We start from the raw sequence: 19,809 nt of genomic DNA, 5'->3' as shown, positions 1-19,809 counted from the left end.
TTCAAGAGAAGCTTTTACATTTAAAGGGACTTAAGAGATCAGGCTCATGCATAATGCAAGGTAAAAGGACAGGGCTTTGCCAAAACATGTCAGCGAGGGTTGGATGGCCTGAGCAGATATTTTTATGGAACGAACTTAATGGAGAGACAGTGTTTGAGTGTGCATTTGTGATTGTGCAACTTATAAATGTGTAAACATGTGACGGTCGAACTGTGACCACGTCTTAAACTGGTCAGTGAAGAAATAAAACAAACTTTCTGCATGAAAAAAAAGATGTGTGACAGTTACACCAGTGATGAAGAGTGGAAGTTGCAGCACAGCACAGTTGGGGGTAAATAAGACATGGGCTGCCCTTGTTATAGACATTGCCAAAAAAGTAGGAAGCTGAAGCCTTGTTTCCAAGTGGTACAAAGCACTTCTGCTCGTCTGACTGTTTCCACTATGGGGTGTGTGGGCCGTAAAATGTGTAAGCGATGTAAAAAGTGTAATGTCATACCAGCACGACACAGTGTAGCTCGCCAGAAAGTTCTACAAACAAGAAGGTTAGACAGTAAAGGGCAACAACGGAGGACATCCAGCACATATTCTGTGTTGTTTATTCTTGGCATTTATCGCAAGAAAAAGACGAGCTTGATTTGAAAGAATACTACAGCCTGCAAGGGAAAAAAATACCATATTTAAACTGCGATTGACAAATCAATGAACTGCAGTGTTTCTAGCTCCCCAATGGAAGGGTGCCAAAATCTGAGATGGTACGGATCAGTTAACAATGCAATGTGCGTACCGTACCATACTGAACTGAACTGCTTGGTGAAAACAGGTCTTAACACTCTGCTCCTTCCACCTCTAAGGTTTGCTGCTGTTGGTAAGTTGCCGCCCCTTACTTGACGGAAATCAATTTAATCCTGAGGCATGATGATGGACATGGAACAGATATGGAAGACTGTGTGTGTGTGTGTGTGTGTGTATACCGTACGCTATCAGCACAACCCCTCCCACCTTTCCCAGCATGAAGGATTTGAGATGTAAGTTCCTCCAGCTTGACGGCTCTATCGGTTAAACCAAAGAGAGCAGGCACTGAGCGTTTGAGAGATGGTCGCCGATAGGAAATGCCGGAAAAGCCACTCAGTCTGACAGTCAGTCAGAGCCTCAGCTACTTCAGAGCCGGTCATCACAGATGTTATCACCACATCACACTTAAGGCTTTTACTACTTCCTCAAAAACCCTACTACTTTGCAGAACTAACCCACCCTTTCAGGCAATTTGGAATAACCTCCAGATATGTTAATTTAAATCATTATTGCTAAGTGGCCAAGACTCCAAAGTATTTCTTACAGAGATGCCTGGCAGCAATCACCTTGAAAGGCCATCGAATCATTAACTGTGTCCCTGATTGGAATCAAAGCGACACAAGGGAACTTTGGCAGCTCTCACTTTAACACAGAGAAACCAATACATTTTGCAATGTCAATACACAGTCAAGTCTGTGTTGACCTTTCTTGAATGGCTGGGTATTAATACCGCATAATACAGCTGACTGATGATCAACAGATCAATAATGTATGCGTCAAATAAAACTTTGACAACATGTGTGACTTTCAGAGTTTAAAATCTAACTTTCTGCTGTTTGTATCTTTGTCTTAAAGTTTCAGGTGTTGAACTCTGGGAGAATAGGAAGGCCAAAACCTCACTTAGCGTCTACAGTCACACAATAAAAGCTATGGGAAGTTTTAAAGAGTCAAATGGTGCTTTAGCTGACTGCTAATGTCAGCATGTTAATAGAAAAGATATGTTTACAAACCAATGGATTATTTTCAATGGTCTTTGATATAAAGGGGACAGAGTTTGATAGCTGCACTTTCATGTAATTTTATGTAATTTCATGTCATTTATTGACTCAAATTATGTTTTATGGTGTGTTTTCACTGGCTCGCCTCGGCACAGCACGGTTATTCTGCGCTTCCACTAGCGATAGTACCTAGTTCCTGGTATATTTTTTTTTATTCCAAGTAAGCTGAGGTGATACTGTGCGTGATGTTGCCAGACTGCCGGCCACTGATTGGTCAGACTGCCGTCACAGGAAGAGACGTCCGAAACAAGAATCAAGCCGAACAGTGCCAAACTGTAGATCAGTTAAAAAGACAACAATCCTTAAAAAAACGTGGATTTATCTCCAACAATTACCAGGGAAATGTCTAAAATCTCAATATTTAACAGAGGAGTCTGGTGTATTTAGCCATCTGAAGAAAATTGATGGATCAAGGAGCTGAACCAACCAAGAGACTATTACTGCCACGGATCAAAGATATATTGGTAGTAAAGAATTGATTGATCAGTGGCTGCAACGATAGATCCTTTTTTTAAAAGGACTGTGTCAGGGATCATCAAAAAATGCACAAATAAGAGTTGTTTTTACTCATAAAACAATCTTTCATACTGCGTCTGTCAAGTACATAAATTACAGGCCTGTGTGTGTGTGTGTGTGTGTTTCTGCTGAAATGATTTCTGCCAATGGCACCATGGATGAATCATAAAAGTCGGGGGACTCAAGGATGTTCTTAACATCACATGAGCACGATGCCAAAGAGCTGACACACACACCTACACCCACAGAGCTGAGTTTGAGAGTGTTGATGATGACATGTTTAGATAAAAAGGGAAGTAACACGTTGGAAGGAGACGACAACTCATTCTGTATTCTGACTCTGACGCTTGAGCAAATACAAGCTCATACGTGAAGGAATAATGACGGGTTCAGTGCAAGTGTTCCAAACTTCTGCGTCAAACTTTCTCCAAGGACACAGACGGGAGACCAACTGAAAACCGCAGACAGCAACCAGATATTGAGACGAGATGGGCCTTATCCATGTTTGGTTATTGTTTTTCCAACGGGGAATTTGAGTATTGTGAGGTTTGGTGCAGCTATTTGATTAAGACAAGGGATACCTGCGAGGGTTTTACCCAGCTAAATTTAGACTAGCACAGAAAGTGGGGGAGGAAGAGGATCTATAGATGATGAGTGTTCAGGTGGACAAGGGCAGATAAGAGGAGAGCAAATGAGAGGGATGTGTCTGTCAGGTGTGGAAAGAGTTCTAAAATTACATTTTTAAAAATTTGACTTGACAAAGAAAGACCTGGAGCATGACAACGCGAGGACAAGGGTGAAGCAGTGAGGAAGCTTAATGGTGACTGAAGGTGACTCTGCACGGCTAATGCCAGAAAGCTTGACATCATCACCCTAAATCTGCAAATCAGAAGCTGTAAAGTCAAGACAAGCTGCTGTCTGTAAGGCCTGCCAAGAATGACCTTAACATTTAATTTGTGCAGACTGAAGATTTAGTTGACGTACACACACCCACACACAAACAAAGGCACACAGTCCATACGTCTATATATCAGGGTTAGCTTACCTCCTGCCAGCATCCATTGCTCAAAGATATTTTTTCAATAGGGGTTTGTTTAATAATTGTAGCCTAAAAAAATACCGTTTAATTTTCTGTTTGACCAAGAGTTTGTGAGTAAATTAAAAAACAACTACTACATTTTGCTGCTTAGCTTATCATTGACCAATTGACCAATATGAACATGGTGTTTGTATTTGTTGTTTAAGCGTCTTTTTCAAGTTTTTGGGAAAAAGTAGGAGGGGGTAGGGATATCTCCATCACAATATTTCACAATAAAGTGTCTTTGTTGACATGGAACAATGAAAAGTTCACAAAAAACAATATATTTGCAACGCAAAATTCATCTATTGCTTCAAAAACATATAGAAGTAGCTCATAACTTAATATAAGTGGTGGCCCGCATTGAATCGATTGGAGGGCCACAAGTTTGAGACCTCTGTTGTAGAAGAACATAAACAAATAGATGCAGAATTAATTTGAAATTGCCACACTGCCATACCACACAGGGAAATATTCTTTGTTACAAGACTACTGACCATATTCCAAACATTAAAGGTTATCAACAGTGTTCAGACACATCAAAAACCATGTAGGGCTAAGGAAAATGTAATATATCCATATTAATCTATAATTAAAAAGGTGTTGAAATGCCAGTGTCCTTTCAACAATGCTCCGTTCATCTTTTAGTGCAAAAGCTCTTGCTAAAATTAAAATCTCCTGCCCTTTTCTCACTGACGAGCGTCGCTGACCAGCCAACTTAATTATAATGCACTACACCGTACGCGGAACATCACATCATCAGCTCCTTTGCAAGCCAAAAAAGATCTTTGTCCTAATAAATGTCCCCCGCTTAGATGTTCCCATCTCTGGGTTCAATATGCTGAACTGTTTCTCCAAAGGATCCCCACACATTCCAAGTTGCATGTAATTCTCATTCAAATATGAGCACAAACGGTTGGAGAACTCGACGGTTGGCTTTAATCCCAAAGATATGAAGCAGGATGTGGGCTGTGAAGATGAATAAATCAAACATTGCTGTCAAAAAAGCCTCTGAGAACTAAGAACTGAGAACTTTTAACCCTCAGCTGCTTGGTAACCAGCACCAGAGGACTGTAGATGGACCAGTCAGATCTAACTGAATGTGAGTCAAACAGAACGCTGCAGGAACCCACAGTCACATCCTCTGAGGGAACTTTACCTGCATAGATGAAGGTTAATTATCCACGTTTGTGTGTAAATCTTTTTGCAGACTTGTTACTGACACTTTGCAAACAAGAGTCGAAGCATTTCTCCCTCAACATAAATGTTATTGGCTGATTTGCACGAATATTCCCTTTGGCAAGTGAGAGTGAGAACAAGTGTTAGAACGGGTCTGCATATTTTAAGTGGACATGACACCGTGCCAACTGAAATTTAAGGGGTTTTTGTTTGTTTGTTTTTCACGACGCCCCAGGATTTTCGAGCAGATTTTCTTATTCTGCTGTATTCAGTATTTTTGGCTGAGTCACCTCACATAAAGTAGCATATTACCACACATAAATGTGAATATTTGGTTACTGGGAAGGAAACCTTCAGTCAATGTAATCCTAGCTGTTTAAATGAGCAGAGCTGTTTAAAGCCCCGCCAATCAATATTTTCATTATAGTAACAATGAATCACAAGACGACATGTAACATGAAGCTCCAAACATTATTATTCTCCAATTAGATGGTTTAGCTTCTTTAAGTGCAATGGTTTTTACCACAAAAAGCACAGCTGTCAGACAACATACTACGTTCACCTCCATGAACTCTAAGTACGTAATACAAATGTTTTGTTTTGCATATTTAGTGCAGGTAGAAGGTGGGGGGGAAAGGTTGCCAGAGAAGGAGACAGAAAGGAGGGGATTCAGGAGGCTGTGGTAGCAGTGGGTGGGTTGACAGGGGAGGTTCCCACCCACAACTCCCTTCTCTGTAAAGGTTAACCTTAATGAGCTGTGGGCTTTGGTTTGACAGAATCACTTTGACGCGTGCTGTTGTTTTATGGATGTGCGGCATAAAAAGACTGCGACACACACAAAAAAGAGGGGGGGGGGGGGGGGGATTCATGGCTGTCATGTTAATTACATGCTAACATGCTGTGCTACAGAACCTTGTTTATTACCCAACCTGTGTGTTAAACTGCTGGAAAATCTAATTATTTACACATTTTGTTCATAGCAGGACGATACAAGCATGTACAGTGTCTCACACAGCTGTTATTATGTATATTTATTTACAACAACACTACAGTTTATTTTGAACTGTGGTGTCTAACTTTGTCCAACAATCATAATTGCGACACAGCAGCACACCGGCAGTCCCGTGAACTTGTTTAGTCCCTTTTTCCGCCTTTATTCATATACGCAATGAATGTTTGCCGGTGCAGCTCTTGCTTCATCAGAGGTTTCTGCTCCACGCTAAATAAATCCTGCCTCTAAGTGCTGCTAATATGACTCACAGGTGTGACTCACAAGCCCTAAAACAAACTGCAATAGTCAGGTTGTCATGGTTTGCGCTGCTTAGGGCAGCAGAGGTTTCAGCACCCGTATCCTTCCCGACACCCCCACCCCCAGCCCTTCTCGTCTTGACTGCCACGGTTGGACTCGTCTTATTTTTACACCTTTTTCCTCCGGTCCCTCTTTGGGCTCACCACTTCACCACATTCACACAATTTTTCTTCCATCATCACAACATTTATTTTAAGGATAAATCTTCACATGAGAGAAAAGGAGCCAATTTAAATGTGGAGGAAAGGGGGAAAACGTCGATGGACTTGCCTCTTAGGATTTCTTAAGCATGTAAGTGATTTTTGAAGGTGAAGTCATTTCCAGCTTCCGCTGCCAGCTCCACCTGTTGAATATCAATTTTTAAGGAGGACACATTCGTCCAAAGCGGGAATGTGTGTGTTTCTTTAAGAGTCTGTGTGTCTCTGCTCGTGTGTCCTTGCCTCTCGGTCTCACCGGGACCCAGTCTTGGCATGCATGATGCCCTGGCTGTTGTCCATGCCAACTTGGCACCAAAGGGCTCGGTGGCTAAAGAGTGGTCCTTACTAAGCACACACAAGTACCACTACAGTAGAGAGGGGATAATTGAAAATCATGCTACAGCGGAGCTGACGAGGTGGCTGACGACGTCACAGATTTAGCACACAAAACGTCCTAGCCCTAGTAAATACGACGGACAAATGTCCAGGCAGTACACGCGTACACTATGTGCAGTATTTTCATTTTCATACGGCAGGATTTGTACTGTCAAACTAGCTCAATTGTGTCTCAAAAAGACAGACATATGCTACCCAAAGTACTGCACAGTCACAACACCTTCACGCCTAAAAATAAATTCCATTTTGAGCCTTCCAAGATGGCCATGTGGGGGATTCTGTGAGTTGCCTGGGGCAGCAGCAGCAGCAGCAGCAGAGACCCTTTTAAAGAAGGATATATAAAGGAGGGAGAACACATAACAGCAATAAAAGAGACTGGAGAGCGAGATAGAGAGAGAGCTTCCCTACAGTTGTTGGCGTTACCTCCTTTGTGGCTGCGCCTATTTCTGTACACTTCAGCCTTTGGGGCAAATAATGGGCAAGCTGTGAGGCAGCCGGCCTGGTGTTGAGCAGATACACACGAAACCTGACTAATACTCTCACAACAGATAACAGCGAAAATCCTTAGAACAGCTGGATTCTATCACAAGATGCAATAATAGAGAAAACAAAAAATACACCAGGCTGAGTATGACGATTGCCAGCTGGTTCATACTAAAAGATGCATTTACATGCACATGTGTGTAAATGTAGTGAGGGATTAATTAATAATTATAGGATTAATCTGCCATTGCAGACTTGGGATGGTGCAGACTGTGGGTTGAGTCATGGACACAACTACGGAATAACAATGAAGGAGGAGGAGGAGGAGGAGACAGGAACCACCACGCAGTGCGTGTGTGTATCCTCAGACTTCAGACACAGAGGATGTGTGAGGACACGGGCATACTACCAAAAACAAGCTTTCACAAGGACACTGGAGTAGCTTTAGATGACAGACACTGGCCTCACCCTTTTTAATCCTGAAAATATGGGTAAAATATAGATCCACAGTCACATTTTGACTGTATTTATAAATGATAGAATACCTTGTGAGCTGTATAGCTGCAGATAAGACAGAAAATAACTTTGTTGTAAGTAAGGTAGTGGTATATAAAAACCGACTTAACTCTAAATCTTGAATTCCAACCTGCATTACGAATACGCCTTTAACACCTAAGCCTCAAAATGTCTTGCTTATTTTAACCATAAAAGTGCCAAAAATATGTGAATAAGTGATTTTTGACAATTTTTCCAGAATTAGTTAGTGCGTCATCGGTGATACACTCAGTGTTAAAGATTAAAGGAAAATACCATCATATAAGAAGATGTGTTTGGTTAGTAGTTATTTAATGAAGTAACTATTTATGTCACGCTTAACATGTGGGATGAGCATCTCATGCTCCAGGCTATTACATGAACCACATATTGATATTAGGGGAGTGAGTAAAGGTGACACAGAATGTTGCTCACATTTTTTCCCCTCCTATCTGGATTCTTTGATTCGTGCTTGTTAGCAAAGTGGCGCATGCCCCCATTTCACATTAAGACCTCCACCGAGTGTGTGCTCATTACTGATAAGGGCAACATGACTTGTAGCCTCTGCTACGGTGGCATCGCCGTAGCAGCACTAGAGACGTACACAATTATAGACTCCCTTACATCAAAGAGGGAAATTCAAAATGCAATATAAGCATAAAATAAACGCAAAACATTTCACCTTTGCCTTGTAAAATTTAGGAAAAGATTAAAAGGATACAGAGAAATTACATATATTCTGGGAAAAGGTGACAGAGGGGGCAAAAAATACTAAGAGGACTTTGGTGGGAAGAACTAAAATAAGAGAGAAAACTATTAAGATAAGTGCTCCTTCTGGGATGTCTCTTTTCATGACTCGTATTGATGGAGATTACGCCCTGACACCTGAGTCTAGGATCAGGCCTTGATCGAAATGACAGTCTTCCAGCTGCCCTTTAAATCCTTTTAGGAAACCGAGATTAAGCCTACACACACGCACACGTGTTGATACACCATGCATGCACTCCCATTCTCCAGTACTTCAACACATAAGAAAATAAGCTATCAGATGCCAAATTAGCCAAAGTTCTCACATGTACGCACAGACATACTGTAGTCACGGAAAGTAATTCGAAACTCATAGAAATCATCAGTCTTTTCAAATAAAACATTACACACATTCACATATACACACACGCTGACCCACTCACATGCGTCAGCAAACCCTTGCGCAAAGTCTTTATGACAGCAAATGACACAGAAGCGAGGCATGTATGTCGGGGGGTTGATGACTCAAACACGGTGCCGTGCCGACACATGTGTGTCTTCTGCCCTGGGTCCCGAATTTGACCCTTCAGAGGTTCAAACAAATCCCCCTTTATTTCTTCTTCGTCACATAATTAGTCTACTTATTTACTACAGTTTGAGTAATCATTGTTCCAATTGTACCAATGTCTAGCTCCACAATTGATAAAAAAACCAAGATGACAATTAGGGCTTCAAGACAATCTATAACCAATTAGAGCATCAGTCGATGGCGCTCACATTTTTATCTTGCGTAATTACATTTTCCCCATTGCTTGGCCTCCATTAAGTGATGCCGCACTTTATTCCGTCGAGTATGTGCAATTAACAGTTGCAGAAAAAAACAACAAAGAAACTGAGACTTAAAACGTGCTGTCACCACTGTAAACAAACAGCAGCCATCTTGTTTTGAAGTGTTACACATCGGGCACTTATTTTATGACACTGAACAATCATTAATGTAGCCTGTATAGCAAAAAAAAGTCACAGTTTCCCATCTCTGAGTAAATGTAACATTTTACAAACTAATAACAATATATTTTAGTGCATAGCTGCTTTTTGGCAGTCAGAAAGCTAGGGTTACAGAAAAGGTTTCCTCCCTTTTTAGGGTGTTTATGCTAAGCTTTCAGCTAACACACTTAAGCTAATGGGCCTAAAATTCTACAGACTACTACTGTTTCAAATCAGGCCAAAACATAGTCATAAAAAAAGATGTTTCTTACAACCCCATTAGCTAGTTTTATTCCTACAAGACAAAAGTTGATTTCCTATAATAACACTGTTGTTCGTGTACATACACTAGTAGTTGTTGACTAATTCCCTGCTTATATATTTATCTGCTCGCTGTTACAGAGAGAGCCAAAAATACACAGCAGATTATTTAGGACTCGCTTAAACCACAAGCTAACACGTGAAGCAAGAAAGGTGCTGCCGATTGACAAACACGTGACTGATCAGTTACTCTCTATTGCAACAGACCTATAGCTTCTGTTTCATTTAACTAAGTGTGTGGCCACTCTTTTTCAAAGAATGCGGTAGATGCAGTATGTAGATAACAAGTATGCTAATCCACATGGAATAACAAGTGGGTGTTGCATATGAGTATGTTTGGCCTGCATGTTGAGAAACCACTCAAGCGAAATGACTTTTTGGCCTCTTTTCATATAATATACTGATTGGACACCATGGAGTACCATCTGTTTTGTAGAACTCAACGCAGGATCACCAGCAAACCGGTCCCTGCACCTTGCGAGATAAGCAGGCCAAACGTGTTTGGTTTCCACGTCCATGTGTTTGGTTTCCATGTCCATGTTACGCGTCAACTAAAGACCATAAATGAACACACTCCGACATACATACATACTGCACTCACGCAAATTATTGTATGTTGATTAATTTGCATACAAGCATGCATTCAGACTTTAAAATACATAGACAAAAATAAATAAAATAAAAAGTCTACTGAATGAAAGCTGTGCATTGTGGATATAAAGCACACATATTTACTGTACATGCACAGAGTATTCCGTTTCAGAGTCAAGTGTCAATAGTTTCAAGTGCCCCACTTTACCCTCGCATTTCTGTCTGCCCTCTTTACTGAAGAAAGCCTGATAGCAATGAGACTGCCAATTGACCGCATCCATTCATTCAGTGGTCACACATGTGCAAATGTCATTACACTGTCAATTTGGGGCAGAGCAATGTATTTCGCCGGGCTAATAACATGCTATTCTCATTTCAGAGTAGTTTGCTAGATGCTAGTGGGGAAAAAAAAAAACCCCACAAAGCTGAAAACTCTCCTGCTGCTCCTGATGGTATCTCTTCACTGACCTATTTCAATGAAACATCTAGAGGATGTTTGCATTCTATTTATATATGACAGAGTACATAAATTACTGGTCGGCGCAGTGTGTTTAGATCAAGCCGTGGGGCTTAAGAAAACTGCAATAATAATAATATGGTTTCTTACCTCTCCTAAGTGGGGTGTAGGATTGAATCCACACAGATTGCACACCGTCTTCTTGCACTCGGTGCAGAAGCTGTGGTTTGGTGCTTCTGATGAGCCAATGTTCAGCTCCACATTACACAGAGGGCAGCTTTCCTTGGTTGTTGAGGCTGGGGCTTCTGGGACCTTCTGCTCCACAGACAAGGTTCTGGGAGGTTTCTTGGATTTGGCTGGTGGGGTGTCAGGAGCAGAATCAGAATCAGGGGGCGATCCGGGGGCTGAGAAGGGGGAGTCAGGAGGTGAACCTGGTCCAGAGTCGGCAGGGGAGTCTGGAGGAGAATCCTCCGCCTTTGCGTCTTCTCCGGTGACAAGACTAGTCGCTGAGCTCAGGAAGGATGATCCGAAGCTGAACATCTGAGAAGCAGCAGCTGGGGACTTGGTTTCTGTCAACCCTCCAAAACCTCCAAACAACTTCCCAGCCACCGACTCCTCCTGCTTCGGTGGAGCCTTTTCTTGTGGCTTTGACGATTCCATCAAACCACCAAAACCGCCAAAGAGTTTCCCCGTCACAGACTCGGTACCTTGAGAAGCAGCTGCAGGAGGTTTAGCTGCATCCGTCAGGCCTCCCAAACTGATACCACCTAACCCTCCAAAGAAGCTCGACTCCTGTTTGGCTTTAGCTGGAGACTGCTGGGGAGTCGATTTCTGTTGAATGGGGCGACCTGTTTTGGGGTCAATTCTTGGTGATCCTACGGAGGAGCCTGGAGAAAGCGGTCCTGGGGACGTAGGACCTGGGGATTTCTGCTTTGGCGTGGTTGGCGGTGTTAGCGCTTGGTCGCTGGTACTCTGCTGCTTTATCAACAGTTTGCCAGGCTTCCCGGGTGCCTGTCTCTGAGGTGAGGGAGGGGTGGAGCCTTGTTTGGGCTTCGTTATACCAGGAGGATCCATGCCACCCATCGCCCGCTGCATCTGGCAGTTCAGACACAGCCACTCTTTGCCCTGAGCACAAAGCAAAACAAGAATTAGATTCCACTGGAACAAATGTCCACACTGTTTTAAGCACAACGATCAGTGACTCGGGTTATTATAATATACACACAGACAAAATGGAGCAATTAACCCCCATGAAATAAAACTATTCTTTGTGTTAAGTGAAAAAATAAAGACAAATTTAGAGATGTGCCCTTTAGTGTGTCAAATTATGCAGAATCTTGTTTTCCAGGCAAATTGCTTCTTTATACATGACTGAAATAAAATCTGGAAATAGAATCCGTTTATCCTCTTTTCCATATTTACTGTTTAATTCTAATTTAATAAGAAGAAAACACATCTTTTCAGAAACAAAGTCTCAAAATAATAATGAAATACCCTACATGCATCAGTAGCTTTTATTCACCACTTTATCAGACATACTGTGTATGGATAGACCATGATTAAACACTTGCATTTCATTGTATTTGTTCAGACCACACACTATTTCTCAACACCTGTTCCAAAGCAGACCAGACTACACGACCATGGTCCTTATTCAGTGTTAGGATATCACCTTGGTTTCCAACATGTGCAAAATACGCCACTTTAAAGGCAGTGTTGAAAGTTGGATCACTACCTAAAACAGAACGATGGGTGTATTTTCTGTTTAATTGCACTTGTAACTGCAAATATTATCAGACGTGTCGAGAGTCCGTTCAGAACTCAGTCTGCAAAACCCTTGACCCCAGACTGGATAGAGTAGATACTCATGCAGACAGAAGCAGTCTTCCTGCTCTGCTGTCGTAACGACCCACCAGCATTTACAGTGCATGTGGCTGGCACAGTATCTTCCTGTGGCCATGACATGAGTCACCTTGATCAGCATTCCCTGGGTCCATATGGTCCCTCTGTTCCTCAAACCGCTCAAACCGAGTGCCATCCTTATGAGATACATTCTCCCTACAGCCAAGGAGGCTCAGAGAATAACATGTGCTGCTAAAAGACAACAGTTGGCCACTACAAATAAAATATACTAATTTTATAGTCTAAACTGAATATTTAACTGTTCTAATTTAACACAGTAACTAATATAAAACGCTATAATGGACGTACCACAGCAAATACCAAATTTGAATGAAGGCAATGGCTACACTCCTTTTTTGTGATAAGGTTTTTTGTGTGATTTGATTCGTTTGGTTTTTTTTGGAAGGCTTAGCGTAAATTTTTACAAACAGATTTTGCCTAGATTTTCATTCATTCATTTATTCATTGGCGGGGGAGCTGGAGCCAATCCCAGCTGACATAGGGTGACAGGAGACAGGAAGGAAGGAAGGAGTGCCCAGAGAAAATCGTACACACGGGGAGAATATGCAAACTCCACACAGAACCGGGATGCGGACCAGCAACCTTCTTGCTGCCAGGCAACAGTGCTCCACCATGTGACCCGTCAAGATTTTTTCTAATTTTGTTATGGGTACAATATCACCTCCTGTCTTTGTACCTCTCTTTTTGACAAGAGGTACAAATCAGGATTTTGTCTGATGTATTTTTGTACAGAAATCTAGACATGGCACAGAAACACTGTGCAGAATATAACATGATATTTTAAGTAAAATGAAAAGTAATGACTCTCTTACCGCTGAGTCTGGAGGGCTGAACCCACAGAGGCTGCAGACCTGGCTTTTACACTCCGTGCAGTTACTGTAATTTGGAGGCTCCTTTGATCCAGCGTTAAGCTGCGTGGTCTTACACAGAGGACAGAGTCCCCCTCCACTTTTAGGTGGCTCACCAGGATGAGCCCCAGGGCCTGGTGGCCCTTGCTGCTTGGGTCCAGGCTTCCCTGTTCCTTGCTGCGGGGGGCCACTTTTTTGCAGGGGAGGACCACCTTGTTTGGCACCAGGACCTGGTGGTCCTTGACCTGGTTTGGGGCCCTGTTGCCCGAGGGGTCCTTGGCCAGGTGGTCCCTGACCTTGCCTGGGAGCCTGCCCAGGTGGTCCTTGTCCAGGGGGACCCTGGCCTGATTTGGGCCCCTGGCCTGGAGGTGCCTGACCTTGCTTGGGTCCTTGACCCGGCTTTGGCCCCTGCCCAGGAGAGGCTTGACCTTTCTGGGGTCCTCCCTGTTGTGGCCCCTTTGGACCTTGCCCCTGCTGAGGGCCCATCCCTGGTGGCTTTCCTCCCTGCTTAGAATCAGGTCCTGTAGATGCAGTTCCCTCCTCCTCATCCCCAAACAATCCAAACTTGGGTATGTTGACAGCATCGCCCATAGAGGATATGGACGAGGACATGGAGGACGTCATGGCACTGAGGGGGTTGGCCCCACTGAGGAAGCTGGAGCCAAACATGCCGGATGACTTGGTCTCAGCGTCTTTTGGATCCTGCCGGAATCGGGATTCAAAAAGGCTGAGTGATGAAGGGCTACGGCCCGGTGCAGGCTTGCCAGGGGGACCCTGGTTGAAAGCGTCTACAGTTCGGCTCTTACTGAGACCTGTCGGGCCCCTGGAGGCCCCTGCCTGAGGGGATCGTTGCTGAGCATCAGATTCTGAAGGTCTGGGGAAAGAGTAAAAGAGAACACAGGAATAGTTGTTGTTAGCACACTGTTCATTCATCTCTCAGTCAAAGTGGATCATGATTCACTTTGTTTTTTAATACACTGTTGTTACACTTTTCATTTTCAATTCAATCTCACACCACCAGTGATTCTACCAGAGCATCACTGTACTTATCATAAAACTTAAGACCCTGGTAGTAACTCTCCAGCCTTTTTAACACATCAGTGAACATGAAATGTGCAGCTATCAGCCCTGGAGTGAATCTGACAGTAAAGTGTATATTGCTGAATGACACGGAGTGTAGATCACTGAGATAGAGAGGGGGAATGTGTGGATTTGATTAAGGGGAGGCTGAGACATCTTCGTTAACACAAGTTGAGTGGCAGCACGCACAACCGACACACACTCCCAGGAGGCACACACATGGCGATCAGCATCCGTGTACTCACAGGCTGATAGGATATTGTGTAAGCCGCTTTTATGAGTCTCCACCAAGCGGCACCACCCAGATCTGGCTTCCACAAGATGCACAGACCAGATGGTGATACAGTAGATGCATCAGCTATGCAAATATTTAGATTGTGAATACATTTTAAATGGTTCTCTACATACTTAATTTGTCTTTTTCACCTTCTACCACTTTATCCTCCACATGAGGGTTGCCGGTTGACTGTGGTCAGTTAAGACAGCCAAAAACAAAAAATGACCACTTGCAGCTTTTTTTTTACAGTTAATTTGAGTTTCTTCCCTTTGGATAGAGGTATATATAGTCAGATGATATAAAAGTATCCACAATTGAACAAGTTATATTGCACGTAATCTATTTAATTCACCTAGTTTTTTTAGTATTTTATTGGTGGTTTCTAATATTTATTATGTTTTTTTAAGCCTTAGGTACTTTTATCTCAGCATTTTTTTTTTTACTTATTTCATGTTTTATTATGTTTTGTCATATCCCTTCTGTATTTGGGATGTTTCAAAGGATACAGCTGTCTTGAAACGACAAACACATCGACCTATGGGTATAAATTAAGTAACTGGATGGTAATTGATTGCATTTAGCGCAGCAGAACACTGTATAAAAAAGGGTATAGTTTGGTAGATTGGTAACATTCACAACTTCTGACGATTGCATAACACATCGACGTGAACTGAACCGTACCACTTGGTGGAAACGGGTCACTGGGTTTCTCCATCTGTCTCAGACAGCCATATAACACATAAATCACCTTCCCCGGGCAATTAAGTTTAACGCTGCACTAAACGCGGCATTTAATTATGATTATTTAATAACAATGAGATGATAATAGAGGACTTTAGAGGGTGAGAGCGCAGGGAAACATCACCGCCGGCCATGTGATCCAGAGGAGCCAGTGCAGAAGGGTATTTCAGCACCATAGACAGCACCAGTGGACGACCATTCAGAAGCAATGTCTCTCAACGGCAGAACAAAAAGAAAGAAAAGAAACCCTCCATACACCCATTTTCTACCGTTTTATCCTCCACATGAGGGTCACTGGGGGTTGCTGTGCCAATCTTAGCTGACATAAGGTCCATCACAGGGTACACTCTCACACGTACGGTCAATTCCGAGTGTCCAATTTACCCAATCCCCATATTGCATGTTCTTGGACTGTGGGAGGAAACCAGAGAAAACCCACACACACACACACAGGGAGAACATGCAAACTCCATGCAGAAAGGCCCTTGTTCCCGACCGTGTCTAGAAGCGGAACCAACCGTGTGGCCGAAAAGGAACCAGACTTTTAAATTAAATAAAACGGAAATGGGAAAGCATGGGCAGGCACAGAGGTGTCTTCTACGTCTGCTCTATTTATAGTCATATTAATATTGATGTGCTCCTCCCCTCCTCTCAATCTCCAGCACAGATATAAATAACAATTCTCCAACTGTTGGAGCCAATTAGCAGTGGCACACATGATGCCAATCTATTCCATATGAAGTAAGAAGTATTTTTCTGGAACATAACAGAACTGGACGCACGTTACAATGATATATACACTATGTTGTTTGTCACACAACAGATTGAAATGAAATGCAGGTAAATGTAGGAGGAAGAATGTGTGATTGGCCAAATTAAACATAATAAAAAGGTGGTTGGATTTGTTATTAGTGAGTGTTGAAACGTCTGATGAGACTGACATGAGGGATGGATGGGAAAAAAATTACACGACAGATTTTTTTTACCCTTTTTTTTTTACCCAGCAGGCATTCGGAAATTTCGCACAAATACTGGAGGTGTGTCCCTTTACTCTGTGTGATCTCACGCGGAGGCACAAACCGCGCAACACTGACACAAACAAACCACCCGCTGCACATTCGCTGTCTCAGGCCTGGAATCCTCGAGGATCATATCGCCTTATTGTCGAGGCTTTTGCAGCCACATTTTTACAAAAACACACACACACTTTAAAGCAGATTATGAAGAGGACACGCTCAGGAGACACTACAGCCACATTGTAGCCCTTCAATCCTTAATCAATCGTGGCAGACGTTAATGTTAAATCAATCCCATGCAGCTCTAAGATGATGATTTCTTGAAGGGTTTGTAATGGGCGTGAACGTCATCTCTGCTTCCTTACAGCATCTTTTAACACATCCCCAGATGCTGCTGCTGATGCTGCTGCTGCACACAAACCACGACACCTCATCGCGAGCTGATTTTAAACGCATCAACAACAACAAATTAAAAGACAGTGAAAATAAAGCCCTGCCTTCGCGCAGCCGCTGCGCCTCCAGGCTGCCTGCCCTGCGCCCTTGACATCGCCGCGGCGAGCAGCCTCCTCTCCTCCTCGCTGAGTTCAGCCAGGTTGACCGGGGCGCCATCGGAGACACGCACGAATCCCCCCTTCCCGTCAGGTGCGAGTCCCTCCGGCAGCCCGGACGGCGGCCCTTCGCCTCCTTCCAGACTCGCTTCGTTCCCCATGATCGACCCCTCCCGTTCCCTCCTCTCGCTCGACTCTCCGGATCAATGCACGATCCGAGCTGCTTCGCGTTTTTATCTCCAAAGCGCGCGGCGGACACTGCGTTCCTCGGTGCGTCGGAGCATCTCAGATTATGTTTTTTTCCGGGGGTTACATCATTTCCTTGGCCCTTCTCTCCATTCCCTTGGTTTCTCCTTGTTTTTTTTCTCCGTTTCTGTGTCGCGCATCATCTCTGCAGCTGCTCGCCAGTCACCACAGTTTTCCGTGATGATGAGCTCCCCCTGGTTCGTACAAGCGCGCACAGCCATAAAAGGTGGTTTCCGGTAGAGTTGACAAAATATACGTCTAATTAATAACGACTTTCAGTGCATTAACCTGCAGCCAGCAAACACGACTTTATCTGGAACATGCGTTAAAGAGACAAAATAAAGACAAACGTGTCACTTTACCCGGAATTAAATCAAAATCTATTTGGCAAAAATACAATTACCACAAATATTGGTATGTTTTGTGTTATGTAGTCTGCATTTTACTGTGTTTTATTGTGTTTCTAGCTTGTGTTTTGTAAATCACTTTGTACTTGTGTTTTAAGCACTGTATAACTATTATTATTACTACTATTTCTGTCATGATAGAAACATATTCATTGGTATGGCCTGTATACTTCTGCACTTTATTATCTCTCTTTTATTCACTCTCCTTTTAACTTTTATATTATACTGTTGTGACTTTCCTGGCTACATAAAGGATACATTAAAGATTAAAAAAAATTTAGTAGTATTAAGACGGCTTTTATAGTTTAAGGCTTTTATTTTGAAGTGACACGAACCATTTCCGCTAATTTCCTCCTCTAGCTTTACTTCTCCAGCAGTCTCTGTGGTCGCTCCTGCTTCTGCTCAGTGCGCATGCTCCTTCTCTGACAGGTGACAAGACATCAGGAGGAAAAAAAAGTGTTTTTAAAGGGGACAGACTCCACTAAATACACAATGTGTCTGGTTTTGTTTCAAGATGCTCAGACATGTGGGGTCATGCGTTCTCTTTTCCCTTGTATACCCCCCTCCTCTTTGTGGTTCAGATTTTTGAGAGTTTGTAGATGATGTTTGTGGGTCAGGGGCTTTGGCTGAAGGCGAGAGGAAGTTCATATATATTTTATGAACTCTCACTCCACCTCTGTGTCTGAATGCTGTGATAATGGAAAATGGTTTCCTGCATTTATCAATTATTTGTATGATTATAGCGCCACATAGTTGTCATTTTAGGCAATATTGCTGATATAAATAGTGGAAAAACAAACTGCTTCAGATGCCTTACATCTCATTTGCTTTTTCTTTCAACTGGCAGTCGTAGGATGTGTCTCATTTCACATCTTCAAATTCGTGAATACATTAAAGGGAAGCTGAAGGCTGGCAGTGGCACAGGGGGGAAACCAGGTCGTATGCAGCCAAATGACTCACAATCAATTCTTTATCTCCTCTTCTCTTGTGAAGAATTGGTCACTGGTGAACATCACATGTTAATTCTTCTTTTTTTTTTATACAAAGGCTCAGTAATGAAAAGGGAAGACAGATCTGCCATGCTGTGCCTTGCACCTCTGACACATAACAGCATCAACCACCAATGAAGACATGAGAACAAAATAATGCAATTGCACTATATCGGCCCACAGATTCAAAGCTACAGTATATTTAGCTGCGCTGTACTGGGAATATACACAGCCAGCCACGGGTTTTCCAGCGAGTACAGGGTATTAAAATATGTCAGCTCTGTCTGCTCCACATAAGGCTGATGTGTTGTAATATGACAGCGAGTGCTCATTTGCTGTGTGTGTGTATGTGCGTCTTTATGGCTCCGGGACAAAATGTGTCCTGCAGCCACCCGCCTCTCAAACTGTGGTACCTGGGCAGGAGTGGAGAGGAAGAGTGGGAGATATTGCTCCAGCAATGGGCCATGGACGGGCTTCAGAATAAAAGCACAAAATGCCATTTGACACGATAGATGAATAGATCATTTCAATAGGTCAAGTGTGTAAGAAAAAGTGACATCTAGTGGTGAGTCGGCTCACCCCTCCTTTTTCCTAATCACATCAGGGAGCTTGAGTGGCCTTCACATTCCAGTGAGGATGTCATTCTTTATTTGCATTGTTATCTTTGGCCAGTTTGTCCCTCTAAAGCTACAAAATAATACCATTTTATTCTGAAGCCATTATACAACTGTACAAACGTACTGAAAGGTCAATCCAGTGTTTCCATTGTGGAACAGTTCGGTTTGGTATAGTACAGTCCAGTTGGGAATGGTAAAGAACAGTACCTTTACTTGGTAGGTAAGGGTGTGCACCAGTGTGGTAACAATGAACAACGTCATCACAACGTAACACAACGGACAACAACGGAGGACATCCAGGAGCTAATTTCTTAGCTTTTTAGGTTTCTGTTTGTCTCAACAAGACAAACTTTGTATGAGAATAGACTGTGGGGCATTGAAGACACAACGGTCTCAAGGGACTGACACTTTAATGTCGCCCAATAAACTGACTGTTGTGGGTCTAGCTCCACCCATAACATACCCTACCATT

The 19,809-nt window shown here is 42.9% G+C and overlaps 1 protein-coding gene across 7 annotated transcripts in view; it reads right to left on the bottom strand.

Annotated features, from left to right (window-relative positions):
- Window positions 1-19,809, bottom strand: part of pcloa (piccolo presynaptic cytomatrix protein a) — a 58,638-nt gene that overhangs the window by 34,254 nt on the left and 4,575 nt on the right. For 5 of the 7 annotated variants that reach the window (XM_058626013.1, XM_058626016.1, XM_058626014.1 and 2 more), the window contains exons 1-3: window positions 17,028-17,511; window positions 13,381-14,290; window positions 10,796-11,770 (exon numbers count right to left, since the gene is read on the bottom strand). In XM_058626013.1, coding sequence (XP_058481996.1) covers window positions 10,796-11,770; window positions 13,381-14,290; window positions 17,028-17,239 — 2,097 coding nt within the window. In that variant the 5' untranslated portion in view covers window positions 17,240-17,511. Of the gene's footprint in view, window positions 1-10,795; window positions 11,771-13,380; window positions 14,291-17,027; window positions 17,512-19,809 lie in introns of those variants that run through there. The other 2 variants (XM_058626018.1, XM_058626017.1) reach the window with 2 other exon arrangements.

This window comes from Solea solea, chromosome 3 (genome assembly GCF_958295425.1).
Source record: "Solea solea chromosome 3, fSolSol10.1, whole genome shotgun sequence".
Classification (NCBI taxonomy): Eukaryota; Metazoa; Chordata; class Actinopteri; order Pleuronectiformes; family Soleidae; genus Solea; species Solea solea.
Note: the sequence above shows the minus strand (reverse complement) of the source record. Positions and strands in the feature narration are given on the sequence as shown.